General features: G+C 38.6%; 1 protein-coding gene across 2 annotated transcripts; it reads left to right on the top strand.

Annotated features, from left to right (window-relative positions):
* Positions 1-7,260: 7,260 nt before the first annotated feature.
* Positions 7,261-13,703, top strand: LOC133861183 (xyloglucan endotransglucosylase protein 1-like). Of its 2 annotated transcripts, XM_062296906.1 has the most exons (4): positions 7,261-7,272; positions 12,107-12,361; positions 13,049-13,242; positions 13,328-13,703. In XM_062296906.1, exons 2-4 carry the CDS (start codon positions 12,110-12,112, stop codon positions 13,701-13,703), a joined length of 822 nt encoding a protein of 273 aa, XP_062152890.1. In that variant the 5' UTR covers positions 7,261-7,272; positions 12,107-12,109. The 2 variants fall into 2 exon arrangements, with proteins under 2 accessions (XP_062152890.1, XP_062152889.1); XM_062296905.1 differs by lacking the exon at positions 7,261-7,272 and having other exon boundaries at positions 12,080-12,361.
* The last annotated feature ends 6,119 nt before the right edge of the window (positions 13,704-19,822 follow it).

Here is a 19,822-nt window from a genome sequence, read left to right on the forward strand (position 1 = left end):
ATGATTTCTTAAGAGCTTGAAATTACTGGGCATTACAATGGTTTAATTTAAGAGTTAAATATACAACTCTATCATAAACACCATAAGTATTCCAATACATTTTCTAGCCATCTCTTTTCTCCGATATTAGAAGGCAAGGCTTAAAAGCATTTAACCCTTTATAGGAAATTGAATGAGAGGACACCCTCAGATTACAGATAATTTAGTCTAATAAGAATTGATTTGTTCTTGCATATATTTTATTCAAACAAGTTTTGCTTAATAGTTGGGACCTTCTTTCAATTGTTTGATTAGTTCAAGTAACAACTTTTGGAAAGGATCACAAGGTTTCATACTAATTCTTTATGTTAAGATGTTATATTTAGCAAAAGTAAATAAACATGTGAAATGGGATGATCCAATAGCCACAATACGTCAAATTAATCAACCCATTTAAAAGGGTTTTGAAAGAAAATGTAAATAAAAATTGTGTTAAATACTTCAAATTAGAATAATGAAAACGAAATCACCTTAGTATTCTTTTATGAAAAGAGAATATGGAAGTTATCACTGAAATGGGCTCGTGTGTTTTGGAAAAGAAAAATTATAGAAAAATAGCTTTTAACAATTATTAAGAGACAATTCAATAAATGAATAAATAACTTGATCACATGAAGATGTATGGCTTTTGTATGGGAATAAATTCATTGATTAAGTGCTTAAGCAATGCAAAATGATATATTGTATGACATTCGCTTAAAGAATGTTTTATTCAAATGAATTGTATACAAAGGGTAAGTTTCGATAGAAAAAATGGTATTGGGGATTATGAAAAGACATGTGAACATAATAGAATATTTCAACTTGATCATGTTGATTTATATGACATTGAAGAGGAATAATGATACCGGATTGAAATGGAGGAACAGGAAACTCAAGAAATGAACAAGAAATTAAGGATAAGAGTTCACCACCCAAGAGATTCACCAAGGGGATATAGATTATCACCACCCCAAGGATTAAATCAGGGGATACAGAACTATAGGAAGTTCACCACTTAAAGGTTAACACCCAAGAGATACAGAATTTACAAGAATGAGGATTCACTCTTGTCACAAACCAAACTGATTTTCACACTCCAAAAAAGTCCCCCTTCAGCTTACAACCACAAGTATTAAAAGAGCTTGGAACAACCCTCCAAGCATAGGACAAACAAGACAACCATGCTGCAATTCTTACACAAAACAAAGACATGGCAAACAGGTCAGGAAATGCAGGAGATAGACAGGGGACAACATCCAAAACAGGCAAGGAGACAAGGGATGGTTCAAAAGTAAGAAAACAACATCCCGGATTTTTCGAGTGGACCCAACGAATAATTTCAAAACGGTCGTATCTTTTTTCCTGTTTCTCCAAATAGACTGAAACTTCTTGGGCTAGAAAGATAACGTCTTGAACTTCAATTTGGACCTAAGAAACTCTCAAAAAGGACATCGTTTGGTCCTATTATGATGGGCCTAAACCCAGTAGTAGACTGCTGCATCCGAATCTTCTTTCATTTTGGGGTTTGGGCCTTGCTTACTTGACAAGAGTTTACATGGCTCTTGCTAGGCATACCCAAGTCAGGCTGGACATACCCATGTCAGGTTCCCCCGATTGATGAGGACTTGCCCTCAAGTCCACGATTTCTTCATTTTCTTCATATGGAGATAAGTCACTCACATTGAAGGTTGCAGATACTCCAAAATCTCCAGGGAGTTCAATCTTGTAAGCGTTTTCTCCAATGTGTTGAAGTACCCTAAATGGACCATCAGCTCGAGGCAGAAGTTTAGATCGACGCTTCATGGGAAAACGCTCCTTTCGAACATGAATCCACACCAGATCTCCTTCCTGGAAAGCTGCAGGCTTCCTATGTTTATTTGCTTGCTTGCGGTACTTCTCATTTTGCTTCTCAATATGAGCTTGAATCTGTTCATGTAATTTCTTGATCTCCTTCATTCGTTCATCGACATCTCCACTAAATTGAGTATTAGTAGGAAGTGGAGCCAAATCAAGAGGGCTAATGGGTTTAAGACCATAGACAGCCTCAAATGGGCTACAACCAGTGGTTTGGCTTGTAGACCTATTATAAGCAAATTCAGCTTGAGCTAGGAGGAGATCCCATTGACAGATGTTCTTCCCTACAAAGCTTCTCAAGAGATTCCCCAAACTCCGATTAACAACTTCAGTTTGGCCATCTTTCTAGGGATGATAAGCAGAGCTGAATTGAAGGATAGTACCAAGCCTTCGCCAAAGAGTACGCCAAAAATGCCCGACGAATTTGGAATCACGATCAGAGGTGGTCTTCTTAGGAATGCCATGAAGCTTGACTATTTCTCTGAAGTACAGGTCAGGAACATGAGATGCATCAAGAGTTTTGTTGCAAGGAACAAAATGAGCCATCTTTGAGAATCGATCAACCACCACCATAATGGAGTCTTTGTTCCTTTGGGTTCTTGGTAAACCTACAACAAAATCAATACTAACATCCTCCCATGGGGCATTAGGAACAGGTAATGGAATGTATAGCCCAGTGTTTTGTTTACGACTTTTTGCGCGGTGGCAAATTTGGCATTGCTTCATGTGTCACACAACATCTTGCACCATTTTGGGCCAAACGAAATGTTCCTACACAAGAGTTAAAGTTTTATCCCTTCCAAAATGCCAACAAGGCTTCCTCCATGGGCTTCTTTGATAATGGCTTCCCTCAGCGAACATTGAGGAATGCACAAGTGATTGTCTTTGAAAAGAAAACCATCTTGTAACAAGAAATGGTTGTTAGGACCATTAGAACATTCCTTCCATACATTGCCAAAATCAGGATCATCCTTGTAAAGTTCTTTGACAACTTCAAAACCCAAAACCTGCACTTGCATAGTGTTAAGTAAAGAGTGTCTTCGACTTAGGGCGTCAGCAACTTGATTGAGTTTACCTGACTTGTGCTTGATGGAGAATGAATAAGCTTGCAAGAATTCACTCCACTTTGCATGTCGCTTGCTGAGTTTTTGCTGGCTGCTCAAATACTTTAAAGCTTCATGATCAGAATGAAGTATAAACTCTTTATGGAGTAGATAATGACTCCAATGCTCCGAGGTTCGAACAAGAGCATAGAATTCTTTGTCATAGGTTGAATACTTCTTCCGAGATTCATTGAGCTTTTCACTAAAAAAGGCAATGGGCTTACCTTCTTGACTGAGAACACCACCAATCCCCAAATTAGAGGCATCGCAATCAATTTCGAACACCTTGGAGAAATCTGGAAGTGTAAGGATCGGGGCCCCCGTTACCTTCTGTTTGAGAATTTCAAAGCTCTTCTGGGCTTCCTCCGTCCACTTGAATGTTCCTCCCTTAAGGCATTCCGTGATAGGTGCAATGACGGTGCTGAATCCTCTGATGAACCGTCGGTAGAATGATGCAAGTCCATGAAAGCTTCTTATATCATGGAGGGACTTGGGAGTAGGCCAGCTGGTAATTGCCTCTATCTTGCTTGGATCCATCATGATTCCTTCTTTGCAAACAACATAGCCTAAGAACAAAAGGCTATTGGTGCAGAAATGACACTTCTTCAAGTTGACATACAGCTTTTGCTCTCGCAGAGTTTGTAAAACTTGACGAAGATGATCCATATGTTGTTCTTGAGACTTGCTGTAAACTAAGATGTCATCAAAGTAAACAACAACAAATTGACCCATAAATGGTTTGAAAATATGATTCATAAGGCGCATAAAAGTACTTGGAGCATTAGATAGTCCGAATGGCATAACCATCCATTCATAAAGACCATCTCTCGTTTTGAACGCTGTCTTCCATTCATTGCCATCTCTCATGCGAATTTGATGATATCCACTGCGAAGATCAATGTTTGAGAAGATTGTGGCTCCATGAAGCTGATCTAGGAGATCATCCAACCGTGGAATGGGAAAACGGTAGCAGATGGTGATTTTGTTGACAGCCCTGCTATCGATACACATACGCCATGAGCCATCCTTCTTTGGTACGAGAAGTGCGGGAACGGCGCAAGGACTCATGCTTTCTCGCAAAAGGCCTTCGGAGATCAGCTCATCAACTTGCCTTTGCAACTCTTCGTGCTCCCTTGGATTCATCCTATAGGCTGATTTGTTAGGTAAGACAGAACCTAGAATAAGATCAATATGGTGTTGTATACCCCTCATAGGTGGAAGGCCCGGTGGAAGTTCTTCGGGAATAACATCAGGGAATTCCTCAAGAAGTGGTTGTATCATAAGTGGAATTTCAATAGGGTCTTTCTTTTCAACTACAATAAGAACATACCCCTTCCCACATTCAGTTAAGGTTTTCTCAACTTCACCTACAGATAGTAAGTTACAACCCTCCCCTTTATATGGTTTAGGAGTAATTACCATTTTTAATGGGGCAAAAATCACTTTAACTCCATCTTTTACAAAAGAATAGGTGTTTTTGAGACCATTATGGACAGTTTTTCTATCATACTGCCAAGGCCTACCAAGTAGTATGTGACAAGCATCCATAGGAACAACATCACACATAACTTCATCTTGATAATTTTTTCCAATGGAGAATTGAACTAAGCATTTCTTAGTTACCTGGATATCATTGCCCTTTCGAAGCCATTGAAGTTTGTAAGGATGGGAATGAGCTTCGGTTTTCAGATTCAGCTTCTCCACCATGGTTGTAGACACCACATTCTCACAACTTCCCCCATCAATGATAACATCACACACCTTGCCATTGGAAGTACATTTGGTGTGAAAAATGTTGTTCCGAAGCCAATCATCTTCTGCATAAGTTGATCTTAAGAGTCTACGAATGACAAGAGACTCTCCTTGATCTGCATACGTCAACTCCTCCTCAGATTCTTCCTCAACTTGCTCCTCCGCATTATCTTCCAATTCTTCCTCAACAAGGGAGATTATCTTGCGATTTGGACAATCAAAAGCAATATGTCCAAAACCATGACATTTAAAGCATTTTCTACTTGAATTAGAAGTATTGAAACGAGTAGAACCTGATGGGGCTTCATTCTTAGCAGGTGGTTTGACAGCTGCTGTCTTGGTTGGTGGACTGGCCTTAGAAGTAGAACTACTCCCCCGGTTTGTGCTTCCATCATGATTGAAAGGCCGATAGGTGCTCCTACGCCCCTCCTTCAATTGTTTCTCCACCTTGAGTGCTAGCTTGAAAACATCAATGTAAGTCCAGTAGGGTTGCAGTTGTACAATATTACTAATCTCAAGACGTAACCCTCCAAAATAGCGGGCAACCATTTGTTCTTCGGGCTCTACGATGTCACAACGCATCATAGAATGATCGAACTCTGCTGTGTATTCTTCCACGGAGAGATCATTTTGTCGAAAGTTGTGGAATTTAAGAAAAGCATCTTGCCTATAATGATTTGGCAAATACTTCTTCTTAAGAGCTTTCCTCATCTTCACCCAAGTTACAATGCGACTCTTTCTCTCACGTTCTCGCTGCCTCTTAAGGTGTTCCCACCAAATAGAAGCATGTTTTCGTAGCTTGATGGCAACAAGCTTCACTTTGTTGTGATCTGGAACATCTTTGTAATCAAAGATTCGCTCTACGGTGTTGAGCCAATCAATGAATTCATCGGGTTGCATTCTTCCTTCAAATTCTGGAATGTCCACCTTGACGTCACAACCCTTTCGGAAAACATGATTTCTTAGGTTACGTGGGTGAGGTGGAGTGCTGTCACTTGAGGCGTGACTACGAGCATGGTGAAAAGGATTAACTTCATCTCCATCATTGCTAGAAACTTCAACATCCGATCCATGATGAGAGGCACCATGTTTAGAAGCTTCGTAACGCTCTAGGCGTTGTTGGAGCTGCTGTACTTGTCTCCTCAAGGCCTCCATTTCGATATCTCGCGGGTCTCCTTGTGGTGGTGCTTCTGGAGCTACTACCGAATTAGCTTGACCACGACGACCACGAACAGCCATAATAACAAGAACTATGGAGATCAAGGCACTAGAGATCACTCCTGAGAAACCAAAGCTCTGATACCAATTAGATACCGGATTGAAATGGAGGAACAGGAAACTCAAGAAATGAACAAGAAATTAAGGATAGGAGTTCACCACCCAAGAGATTCACCAAGGGGATATAGATTATCACCACCCCAAGGATTAAATCAGGGGATACAGAACTATAGGAAGTTCACCACTCAAAGGTTAACACCCAAGAGATACAGAATTTACAAGAATGAGGATTCACTCTTGTCACAAACCAAACTGATTTTCACACTCCAAAAAACGTCCCCCTTCAGCTTACAACCATAAGTATTAAAAGAGCTTGGAACAACCCTCCAAGCATAGGACAAATAAGACAACCATGCTGCAATTCTTACACAAAAAAAAAAAAAAGACATGGCAAACAGATCAGGAAATGCAGGAGATAGACAGGGAACAACATCCAAAACAGGCAAGGAGACAAGGGATGGTTCAAAAGTAAGAAAACAACATCCCGGATTTTTCGAGTGGACCCAACGACTAATTTTAAAATGGTCGTATCTTTTTGCCTGTTTCTCCAAATAGACTGAAACTTCTTGGGCTGGAAAGATAACGTCTTGAACTTCAATTTGGACCTAAGAAACTTTCAAAAAGGACATAGTTTGGTCCTATTATGATGGGCCTAAACCCAGTAGTAGACTATTGCATCCGAATCTTCTTTCATTTTGGGGTTTGGGCCTTGCTTACTTGACAAGAGTTTACATGGCTCTTGCTGGGCATACCCAAGTCAAGCTAGACATACCCATGTCAAATAAAATGTATTTAAATCGAGGTTTATTTAATTATATATGTTAAACTTGTATGACATGGCATGAATTTGTAGCTACAAGCTCAAGGGTGGCAAACTCTCATCTTTATTCAAAAGTTCTAAACACTTGGCCTAGTACATATCATTATTTTCTCCCACTCGTAATAGTAACTCGAAACCATGTGAGTTAAAATGGATATGTAAAAGATATTTTAGAAAGAATATTAAAAGCATCGGGTCTTCCCCATGCAAAACTTGCCCCACAATAAAGAACCGCAAATCTGGACAAATTTGAAATCATTTTCCTTCTTGGATTGGAATTTCAGTCTCCTACTAGGACTAGGAGACTGGCCTCTAATTTTCCTAGGATTTCTAAGGCTTCTAAGGCTTTCCTAATCCCTATAAATAGACCTTTAATTCATCTTTTAAGAAATCAATAGGATTAGTGGCTAGTTTTAGGGAGAAAAGTGCTTCAAAGTTCCAGCAGCTTCTTGGGATAGATTTCTCTCTAACAAAGACGATCTCCAGCAACTCCATGAGCGGCTAATTCATCCTTAAGGTATTGATGTAGCCATTTCCAAGTAATTATGATGTAATTGTCTTTTTCTTTGAGAATTCTATGAACATGAATGATGGTTGTTTAATCTTTAGAATTGTGCTTTAATGTTTATATTCAATTTTGATAAAATTCTTATCTTGTCTTAGAAAGTTTTTTATTTCTATTGAACTCAACCTTTATATTTGTTAGTTTTTGTTTTGGCTACATTCTGTTGGACAAAATCACTATCATGTAATGTTGCTGATTTCACAGAGATGCCTATCAGTTCAGATTTTCCAAATATTCAAAGTTTATTTCTCTGATATGGAAAGGGCCTTATTATGGCAAGATCAGTGTCACAAGCATCAAGAAGGAATTTCCAGACTCCATTAAGACTCTGCAAAGTCTACAGCTCAGCAAAAGTCGGATCCCGAGTTTATCATCCGAACGGCCTAGTGAAATGCCTGGACACTCATCAGTCAGTAACATAAACAATGATGCTTTTAATCAGGGGTTCAATTATTTTTCAAAAGTCTTCTTCAGAGATATATTTCTAGAAGATTCTGTATGGATTTCAAGACAGTGTAGTCAAATCCCTTGCATCCGTTCGGACAACGTGGTATTCCGTCCGGACGCTCATTAGTCAAGCAACATCCGTCCGGACAACGTGGTATACCGTCCGGACGTCCAACTGTCCAAAGCATCATCCGTTCGGACGATGAGAACTTTTCGTTTGGACCTTCCTTTGTGTCAAGAAGCTTCGAACTGCTCCAGCTTGCATCCGTCCAGACGTTTCAGCAGCACGTTCAGACGACACTCAGTGTTCGACCAGCTATGGGATTTCTTTCCAAAACACAGATATGGAAAGATCGCTGCAACCGTCCGGACAATGTGGATTCCCGTCCGAACGTGCTCATCCATAAGGCAAGTTGCGCATTCAAAATTCAGACGTTCAGACGACAGCCTTCATGGTCCAGACGCACGAGCTACATATATGGAAATTGCGTGCATCAAATCAACCGTCCGGACGACCATTCCCTTGGTCCAGACGCGCGAAACCTTGATATGAAAATTACTTGCAGCTAAAGTGTGATCGTCTGGACGACAGGGCAACACCATCCGGACATGGCTCAAAACAGGAAAGAATTTCAACGAAATTTTGGAAAGCTGATCGCACAGCGCCTAGGTTTTTCAAGCCAGATGCTCATTTGAACCTGCATCCTATAAATAAAGGTCCATAGGCTTGAGAACTGCAAGAATTCGGTGGCGAATTCCATAGTACTTAGAGAGTTATATTTTAGAGTTACTATGCTGATCTGCTCACTCTCAAGCTGTTGCCAAGTGCTGTTGATGTGGTAAAAATGAAGTCTATCTTAGGGGTTGGCCCTAGGGTAAAGGATTCCATTGTGATTTCCGCTATTCAGATTTATGTTTTCTGCTGCATAGATAAATACATGTTGTACTCTAATTTACCAGGTACATATTATGGGGTATGTACCATATGTTGGCTTTATGACACATCGTCGTGCCACTGTGATGATCCATTTATGTTTTTAAGAGATTACAATTTATGCAAATAATTTGTATAAAAAAAAAATGGGTCGTCACATCCAATCTCAAATCCAACTCCGGAAACGTGATCCTTGACGTAAGATTTACATTTTCACCGTTTCTTAAGGTATTCTAACAACTTCCAAGCAATGAGTTTTAGCTTGATGATAAATCAAGGTAAATCTCTAAACCTTATTTTTTTGTTTAAGTCGTTAAAGTTGTGATTTTTAGTGTCTAACCCTAAGATTATCTTATGGGTTAGTATTATTTGTTGTTGGGTTTTCAAATGGAACCCTAGAAATTCTATGGGTTTTCCATGAGTTTAACCCTTGAGCAATTCAAGAGCTAAGTTGGGGGTTAGAGTTAGAAATGTTATATGTTGGAATTAATGTGTCATCACAATGTATTGTACAGTGATACATTGTGCAACTTACGTGGAGAATTCCTTCATAGCCAATTACCAAGCAGCCAGAGTGAGTATTCTACTCACTGAGAAAATATACTATGTTTTATCTGATTTTATAGTATCCCTAAATTATATGTTTGCTTTAAATCGAGCCGACGATATTTTATAATGATATGTGTTTTGAGTATATTCTCAATGCTTTCAATTATGTTGAAATGTTTTGATGATGTTCAATGAGTTATGTTTTGATGAACTTTAAAGTATGATTTATGGAAATGAGAATGAGACATGATTTATGAGAATGTTGATGAGATTGAGAAAAGAAATATGTTTTACAAGTTTGATGAAGTGTTAAGGATTTCATGTAATGTTTTGTGACATATGAAAGTGATATGATGTTGAAAGCAAGTATATGAAAGTGAAAGCAAGATGATTTCATAGCATGAAGCATGAGAACAAACACGAATGAGAAAAGTGCATAAGAGATTAAAGTATCAGGACAAGTCTCCAGCATCACACTAATGGACAAGTCCATGGGGGCAAGCTCTCGATGATGCTATGAAGGACAAGTTTTTGAATGAGTGAGTTACAAGCTCTCACTACCTCGGAACAAGTCCCTCATGATGTTAAGTATGTATGCGAAATGATATCCTAGAAGCCGTCAGGACAAGTCCCAGAGTGATGAGAAAGAAAGAATGTAAAGGTGAAAATGTAAAGAAAAGCATGCATGGCATAGTTTTATATGATGATGTTTTAAGTTATGTTTTAAATGAGTTTTCATGCTAGACGTATCAGTATGCCTATGAGTTTTAATGAAACAAAGCATATGTATAAAGATATGGCTGGTTTGCATATGAAGTATAAATGTATATAGTATGAGATAGATGGGTTCATATGTATGTGCTTCCAAGTAGTAGATTGGAACGCATATATATGATCACAGCTATGAGGAAATGTTTTTATTTGCTTATAGAGTACCAGTGTTTACTTTATCAGCTACTAGATGTTTTTAAAAGAAAGAAATAGTTTACTATAAGTAGCTGTTATTGTAAACGTTTGGTAAATGAATTTAATGTGGTTCATTATGAAAACTAAGTAAGTTTTATACTACTGAGCTTGTGGACTCACTCTTCTACCTATGCGGACGTGGCTATCATCGCGACCTTACAGATGTCAATGTTTTGGCTGCAAGTAACGCTGATGTCGACAAAGACCTAGTGGCTCTATATTTGGGATACTATGACTGAAGCTCATCACAACGATTGCGGGTGACGGACTCGGGGGTAGTCCATATTTGTATAGACTTTTGTTAATGGCATGTGTCGTATGTGACACGTATTTGGTACAACCATTCTTTTGTGTAGTTGATATTCTGATTAAGCTTTAAACAGATAGACGAATGTATGGCTCTGTTGTTAATAAACACGTGATAGAATTTATGAGATTTTATTTCCGCTGCATAGTTGTTGACTCTGACATATCAAGTACATATTATAGAATGTGTACTATGAGTTGGCTTCGTGACTAATCGTCATTGCAATGTGCGATTCCATTTTGTAACCAAAAAAAAAAAAATTGGATCGTCACATCATAGCTTTATGTTCATGCACTCATAACTCAAAAGCTCTTCAGTATGCCAAATGAGAGAAAGAGAGGGGTGAATTTCTTATCAATCAGGCCTCTTTATTTATAGCCAATTATTTATCCACTTCTTATCATCGTTCGGATAGGAAACTAAGCTTGTCCAGCCGTCGTGTGACATGAGTTGATCCCTTTCTCGTCCGGACGAGTATGTAGTCAGCACATACTATCTCTCTCTCTCTCTCTCTCTCTCCATCTATTAAATCACCATGTGGCACTCGATCTCTCATCCTTTCAATTTAGGGCTCGTCTGAACGTGAATCAACTAAACTTGGACTCCAAGCTTGTCTCTCGTTCGGACGAAAAACACTCTGTGGTCTCGACGTGACTCAGCTAGCTGTAACGTGGTCTCCTAACTTCTCGTCCGAACGGAACCTATCTCAGGTTCGAATGTGACTTAGCTAACACGTGCGGACAGGGCTCTTTAATTAATATTTTCTAAAGTTTGCAGTGTATTTTGAAAAAAGAGTACTTCATTATTTTATTTTGTTAAAAATAAAATAAAAATCCGTGGAGCATTATCCATGGACGGGTGTCTAATGATGATTATGTGGCTATAGCTTTGTCGCTTTGCGCGTTCTTGTTTTCTTAACAGGAAACTGCATACACGTCGATCTGCTTAATTGTCTATTTTGGAACGTCCAGATTGAGGGCCACCGAACGCGAAATCCCTGTCCTTAGTATAATTTTGAACAAATTTGCCACCTGGCTCTCTCTCATGCACACACGTATACAATCCGACCGATCTCTGCCATTTCATAAGAACCTTTTTTCCGGTTTCCAATATTCATGTGCTTCTTATTATCCCCTCTAAATTTGCTAACATCTTTCCAGCTCTGAAATAAATTTTAAGTCTTAATTGCCAGCTCTAACAAGTTGGCCTTTGAAGGCAAAACAGTCGATAGCGCTAACTATTTTAAAGGAACAACTCCACTTTTATCCATCACCCAACCTCATCGATCTTTATTGTACAAAACTGTTGCCGGCCAGTTTTGCGAGCGAGCTATATATAATCAACGCCTAGCTTGCTATATATATATATATATATATCTATAGAGACAGAGAGACAGAGAGGGTTCAGAACCCATTAATTAATTAGCGACAACCGCTTCTTTTTGTGGAGATCGATCTCTACGTTTAATTAAATATAGCGAAAAATGTCTTCCTCTTCTAACGTCTCACAGCTGATGCTTTTGCTTTCTGTATTCATCAGTGTTCTAATCCCCAACGCCTTGGCCGGCAATTTCTACCGCGACTTCGATGTTACGTGGGGTGATCGCCGCGCCAGGATACGCAACGGCGGCCAAATTCTCACGCTTTCGCTTGACAAGGCTTCTGGGTCTGGTATCCGCTCCAAAAATGAATACCTTTTTGGAAGAATCGACATGCAAATCAAGCTTGTGCCTGGAAACTCAGCTGGCACTGTCACATCGTATTATGTATGCACCTCCATCTCTTTTTCCATTTCCTTGTTATTTTTTTTAATATCAAGGCTCGGTTGGAATCTTTCGACGTAAAAAATATTTTCTGTTAGATAAATTATTTATCAAGAAACTAATTTTTGCTGAAAATATTTTTTTGGTGTTTTGCTCCTACGAAAAATTATCGATGGAAATGATAATGGTGACGACACGAGACCACTGGCAGCGGTGGCCGGCAACCTTTGGCGAACTCCAGCAACAACGAAAAATGAAATGCAAGAGATAAGAGTAATGCTAGGCACCACATTTTTCATCCGGATGGATAGGTTTTTCCTTTACACTTTTGTAGGAGTGGTGGTCCCTCCTTCCACTCATTGTGAAAGAAATACCTTTTCATCCGGATGAAAAGGTGGTACCTATCATTACTTGAGTGAGAGTACGTGCAAAACGGAGAAGCACAAACTCAAAATATGGTTTGCTTAAATTAAAAAACAAAAAAGACAAATGAATCCATTTTATGGGGATTAAATGAGGTTTTTTTAGTCAATTGAAAATGTTTTCAAAAAATAGAGAAAACCTTTTTGAGAAAAAGTTTTACGTCTAAACAAAAAGAGTCTAAAATATAGCTAATTGAAGCGTGAAGAAAATAATGTCGTAATTAATGAACAGTACTATCCACTAATTTGTATAGCAAGATGTATGCAGTTTTCTTCTGAAGGAGCAACCCATGATGAGATTGACTTCGAGTTCTTGGGGAACTTGTCAGGACAACCATACACACTCCATACAAATGTATATTCTCAAGGAAAAGGGAGTAGGGAACAACAATTCCATCTATGGTTTGATCCCACGAGGAACTTCCACACCTACTCAATCATATGGAACTTTCGAAAGATAATGTACGAATTGAAATCAAGGCATTCAACGTATCTTGAATCTTTTCAAAATCATTAACAAAGTATTGCATGTGTTTGCCTTTTGCAGATTCTTGGTGGATAACAATGCTATCAGAGTGTTCAACAACTTGGAATCCATTGGTGTTCCGTTTCCCAAAAGCCAACCCATGAGGATTTACTCGAGTATCTGGAATGCTGATGACTGGGCTACAAGAGGAGGTCTTATTAAGACTGACTGGACAAAAGCTCCTTTCACTGCACTTTATAGAAACTTCATTGCCAATGCCTGTGTTCGCTCATCTAGGTTTTGTCGCTACAAGTTCGCCAATTATTCCTTGGACGCCAAGGCAAGGAACAAACTTCGATGGGTGCAAAAGAAGTTCATGATTTACAATTATTGCACAGATTTCAAGCGCTTCCCTCAAGGTCTGCCACCTGAATGCAAGCGATCAAGGTTCCTATAGAGACAGTACTAGTCACCCAGGTCCCTGCATATTCAATTTTTTTTTTTTTTTTTTTTTTTTACGTAATATGTGAGTTTATGAAAATTCTTTATTCTTTGTCCCTATATAAATTTTCTTTTATTGAAATTTCATCATTTCGTTAAATAAAATCAAGATATATTAAGCATCTCGATCACCCATAACAATGTGATGGATAACAACAGGATAATCTTCGAACCAAATAGTCTCTAAATTAAGACTATTGAATTGCAGCCCGTGCTAAAAGATGAATTGTGTCGTATTTGGTGATGTACATACCATGATTGGAGACTATTGAGTACCGTCTTCATATCATCAATCAATTGTTCATAACATGCAACTCCAACAGCGACCATCCTTCTGCAAAGCATGGACAACCTCTAGGACATCCCTTCAATGATAATATTTTGGAGACTCAAATCTCTACTAAACTCCAATCCACAACCTTTCCGGTTGTATATGCTTCAGCTACTGCTAGGTCAATTATATAAGGCTTTGATGAACACAAAGATGCCAAAACATTCCCCTGTTGATCTCTAACTATCGTTCCCACACTATCGATCTTCTTATTGGAAGAATCGATTGCCACATCCCAATTTACTTTAATCACACCAACTTGAGGGATCCAATCCATTAAAGATTTCCTGTGGCACAGTTTTTCTCCGTAGTATTTTTCATACTTTCTTCCACTTTATGAAAATCTTCTCATACTTTCTTCCACTTTATGAAAATCTTCCATTGCCTCTTTTGCGCTTCTGACAATTTGGGAAGGATGGATAGGAGCCATATTTTTCTAGCAATTGTAGCAACCAATTTTATTAATTTCTTCCTCATCAAGTTTCTCCAAAAGCCCATTTAAAATATATAGAAAATGATTTTCTTCCATGCATGGAGCATTTTTGTATTTTCCTAAAACAATCCCTCATACATCATTTGATAACGGCCATAAGATATGACAAGTACTAGTCTCTGAATCCAACCCACATCAGGCCTTAATATGGAAATTGCATGCAGCAGAAGTGCAACCGTCTGGACGCTAGGGCAACACCGTCCGGACGCAGCCCTATTCAGGAAATAATTTCAAACGAATTTGGAAAGTCAATTACACAGTTGTCCGTCCAAACACCCTCAGCTACCGTCCGGACGCCGTCTAGGAAAATCGTATCAGACACAATTTAAGTTTTCTGTAGCCTATAAATAGAGGCCCCTAGGCATGTAATTTGCAAGAATTCAGTAGTAAATTTCATAGTGCTTAGAGAGAATATTTTAGAAGTTATTGTGCTAATCCGTCTACTCTCTAGCCGTTGCCAAGTGTCGTTGCTGTGTTCGTGTGAAGTCTATCTTAGGGGTTGGCCCTAAGGTAAAGGATTCCATTGAAGACTCCTTCAAGTAGGTGACTTGGTTAGGAGGCGTTCGTGTTGGGTTACACGTCAGAGTTCAAGGTACGACCACTGCATAAGGGTATGTGAGTGCTACTGCTTTGTAACTAGCTTTGTCTTCTGAATAGTAGACATCCTGGGTTTGGCTGCCGCGAAGTGATTTTTCTCTTAATTGAGTTTCCACTTCATTAATAAAATTCTTGTGTCATTTAAATTCCGCTTTTATATTATTTTGTTAACATATTTTGCATACACATACGGTTAAACTATAAGTCATCTATTTTTCAGAAACAGTACACCAAACATTCAAAGTAGTACACCGAATATATGACTATACCTTAAAAGCAATTTTAACCTACTATTCACATCATTCAATCTTATCCCCTTCAACCCACGCCTATTTAAGTCACCCCCATGCCCTTCAAACTTCCTTACTCCTCCATGCATCCTATCCATCTCATTTTGTGTGTGTGTGTGTGTGTGTGAGAGAGAGAGAGAGAGAGAGAGAGAGAGAGAGAGAGAGAGAGATATCCTACAGAGAGAAAGAGGTGGTATTGGTGTTGTCCAATCTTCATTAAGGTAAACTTTGAACCTTAAACTCGTTTTTCATATTGTTAGTATTATGTTCATGAGATTTATCATGTTTTTATGATTTTTAAACATGCCATGAAGAGTTCATAATCTATCTCTCTTAAAAAGAATTAGTTTTCTAAAAAGTTGGGAACTTACCCTCATTTTTCATAAACTCGCACGTTCACATGGTTTAACATGTTTTTGTAAACCTATTATGAGCTTTGGTTGGATAGAAAATGGTTTGGGTAGGAGCTTTGTGCTTTCATGCATTCTAGTACCCCTCAAATGTTCATTGCATTTGATCGAACATTCAACCCTTACTGATCAAATGTTCGACCCCGATACCGAACGTTCAACTGTGGCTAGAAATGGTTAATAGAAGGTTAGAGTGCCAAGGTTGTATTTTGGATTTTTACGTGCATAGGCTCTAGTTGTATTTTCTTTAATGTTAGGGTATGTTTCACAGTAGCGAGAGTTCGAGATGTTTGAGCCTATGGATGAGCGTTTGAGATAAGTAAATACTTCAAGAACTGGTATCACTTTAACGTGCGACATGTTAGCGAACTGCGCATGCTTTGTTATTCATAATGATATGTCATGAGCCTACTATTTTTATAAATGCTTCAAGACCCGTATAACTTATTTTATGATGACAATAAATGAACATTATTTGCATTGTATGACACGGTACACTAGTACATGCGATAGGATGGCCATGAGCTTTTTATACGGGCTTGACCCTACGGTCACAAAGATTTATGATTATATTATGATAGGCCTTAGATCCAATGGCCGTTTTGTGACTGGCACACCATATTTGAATGGGGATCACGGTTAAGAATTTGCTAGTAGCGTGGTCCACCCGAGGTCGAACTCGGTGAGGCTGCTAATATATGACGGTATGCGTACAATATCCGGGGCATCGGTACTGTATTACAGGTCTTTCGGGTCAATGCCAACCCTACCGAGAAAGGGTTAATATCCTGGGTAGACCATATAGAGAATAGCTATGACCTTATTTATTTTATGTATAGCATGTTTTCTCTACATTAAAATATGAGTACTTGTTACGAGAATTATGCCCCATCATCTCTTCAAAATAAACTACATTTTTATTTGGAGTAATAACGGGGGCAACACGCATCATTTTTGTGAAAACTCACGCTTATAATTTCAAAGTTATAAATTGCTTACTAAGGCTCATTATATAAACGGTTTTGTAACAATTTATTTACTAAGTCGTGGACTTACGTAGCTACTTTTCCTTCACCCATTAAGCACCTCGGTATTTACGGCTTAGCAGGTTGCGAGGCGTTAGATTGAGAATTTGTTGGAATGAAGATGCCAAGTGGATAATTAGTAGTTAATTATTATAGTAATGTCTGTTTGGAGGCTCTGACCCTATGATTGATGATACATGATTATGTCCTAAAGGTTTATTGCTAAAAGTCTCACATCAAGATTTTGATCACTTTCTGCATGCTTTTTAATCTGATAAGTTTATGGGTAATTCCACCAGTTAATTTATCTAGAAGAATCGCCAATAGCTTTCCAAGTTAAGTAAATACAATTATTTAATTTTAGGGGCGTTACAAAAATATATCAACGTGAAGGTTTTTGAAAAATGAGGGTAAATTCCCAAATTTTTTTTTCTTTTAGAAAACTATTCCTTTAAGAGAGATAATTATGAACTTATCATGGTATGTTTAAGATTCATAAAAATCTTTGAAAATTACATCGACAAAACACTAACAACATGAAAAACGAGTTTAAGGTTCAAAGTTTACCTCAATGAAGATAGAACAATACCAAGATCACCTCATTCTCTTCCTAAGATCTATCTTTCTGAAGAACTTGGGTGGCTAGGATGCATAGGGAAATAGTGAAGTCTGAAGGGTATGGGGTTGGCTTTTATAGGCTAGGGTTGAAGTCACTACAAAAATCACTTCACTTTGCCACGTGCAGTTTGACACGTGTACAGTGTCGTACACGTGTCAAACTGTTTGACACGTTCATTTTGACACGCGTGAGACGCGTGTCAAATGTGCATGTCACTAACTGCACAATTTGACACGTGTATTGGAATACACGTGTCTTGACACGTGTATTCCAATACACGTGTCAAAATGTTTTGACTTAATTTTTTTTAAAAAAAAAAAATCCAAATTCAGTTTTTTATTTAAATAAAATTTAAATTTAATTATTTAATTGTATTTTTAATTTAATTAAAAATACAATTAAATAATTAAATAAAAAACTGAATTTGGATTTTTTTTTTGAAATTTAATTTTGTTATTGTTTTTTAAATTTTATTTGGGTTAATTAAAATTTTTTTTTTTTTTTTTTTTCAGATTTTATAATTTCCGACCACAAATAACGCAATATTTATTTTACCCAAAAACAGCACGAAATCATATTACACAAACCAATAGTTAACAAGCAAATATTTACGAACAAAAAATAATTACACAAAATATCTACAAATCTGAAGAGCGTCCCTGCGAATCACGAGGTACCGTCCCAGGCGTGTTCTCGCCAACCGGCGATTGCTGCGCAATGAATGGTGTAGCGGGCGAAGGTGTAGCGACAGTGGAGTGCTGGCTCAGCTATCGTCCAACAGGCGACAACGAACCAACCGTTGTCGAATTACCTGCAAATAATATAGACAATTAAAGTATATAATATTACTTGCAAAATTAAAGGGGTAATGAAAACAAATTGAAATTAATTTTTTCCTACACACAATATAAATCATACCTGCAGATGCACTACTAACAGACGACGTACTACCTACGTGTGCAGGTGAAGACTGAATACCAAGACATGGTACTGATAGTCCCATGGAGGACATGAAGACCTCAAACTGTTGCACGCGCTGCTCTATGCCGTCAAACTGTTGCACGCGCTGCTCCAACCGGTCATTCCTCGCTCGCTCAGCCTGTAGCTCCGCTTGGATCTCTTCCATCTTCCGAGACTGTTCGGCCCAATCCCGAGACGTGCCCTGAGATGGTCCCCCCTGTGACCGAGGCCTATATGAGAAACATGTCCCCCGAACAGGTGTGACGTTCGGCCCAACCTGTCGAACCCTCCCTGCATACTCAGGCCTCACAACCGCCTGTTCGTAAGCGTCGTTCGGTGCCCAACGCACCGTGTCTGCGGAGACGCTTTGCGTGGCGGCTGGATCACTGGATAAACTCTGCGTCATCCTCTCCTGTACGTCGTCAACATGAAAAAGTCATATATTGAATAATGACATATCACACATAATTTAAAAATATTAGTAAATTAAATCAGTAGCATACGCATAGGACCCGTGTACGTTCGTTCGCGTAAGTGCCGTCCTTCTTTGTGTGGGTCTTCACGAACGACGCGGCGCGAGTGGGGGGCGTGCCAGATGTACATGTCTGTCGTCATGCAGTTGACATATATAACAAACAGATAGCGATAAAAATAGTATAAAGTAAAAGAAAAATAATTAGCAACAAATATGAAAAACATAAACATATATATTTTCATACCTCCTCGTGATTAAATCTGGCATAACTTTTAGATCCCGCACAATGGGGAAGGTCATTCTGCTCCCGCAACCTCTTCATCCGTTCAGAGGTTGCCTACGCATTGAACATGAAAATAAAAATGTAAGCATTGACACACTTAAATTAAAACTAAAATTAAATGAACTGTAATTAAAAAATAGTTGACATTTTGTTTGGCCTACATACGATTTTATGCTCCCTGTACCAATCTCTCAGCAGGAACTCTACATCTGCTGCATCATACTCCTCAAAAAAATTGTCCGGCATTCTCGCACGGATACTCTCGGGCGTGTCACCGTCTCCAATACATAGTTTGGTTTTGAACCTCGACTTCCACGAGCGGTGCTTACGGCCAATATCATTCAACGCCTCCTGTTGTGCTCTGCGCGCGTCTACTGATACAGGTAGATAGAACTCCTCCTGCACATTCAATCAAAGCATTATAGGTTTAAAAACTTCAAGAAAAATATTAATCTCAAGTTTAATTCAAATAAATAATTAAATTATATTCATAAACATACCATCAGCGCGTCCCACATTGCCTGCTTAATCTGCTTATTTACCCTCGCCCATTCGTCCAGCATGTGTATGTAGGACCCACTCCTGATCATCT

The sequence above is a fragment of the Alnus glutinosa genome, chromosome 2, assembly GCF_958979055.1.
Source record: "Alnus glutinosa chromosome 2, dhAlnGlut1.1, whole genome shotgun sequence".
NCBI lineage: Eukaryota > Viridiplantae > Streptophyta > Magnoliopsida > Fagales > Betulaceae > Alnus > Alnus glutinosa.

What these genes read in the sequence shown, in the direction of transcription:
- LOC133861183 (XM_062296905.1), top strand. Translation starts at nt 12,080, where the DNA reads ATGTCTTCCTCTTCTAACGTCTCACAGCTGATGCTTTTGCTTTCTGTA. An exon ending in GCACTGTCACATCGTATTAT is followed by an intron (nt 12,362 to 13,048) that starts GTATGCACCTCC and finishes AGATGTATGCAG; the next exon opens with TTTTCTTCTGAAGGAGCAAC. An exon ending in TGGAACTTTCGAAAGATAAT is followed by an intron (nt 13,243 to 13,327) that starts GTACGAATTGAA and finishes TGCCTTTTGCAG; the next exon opens with ATTCTTGGTGGATAACAATG.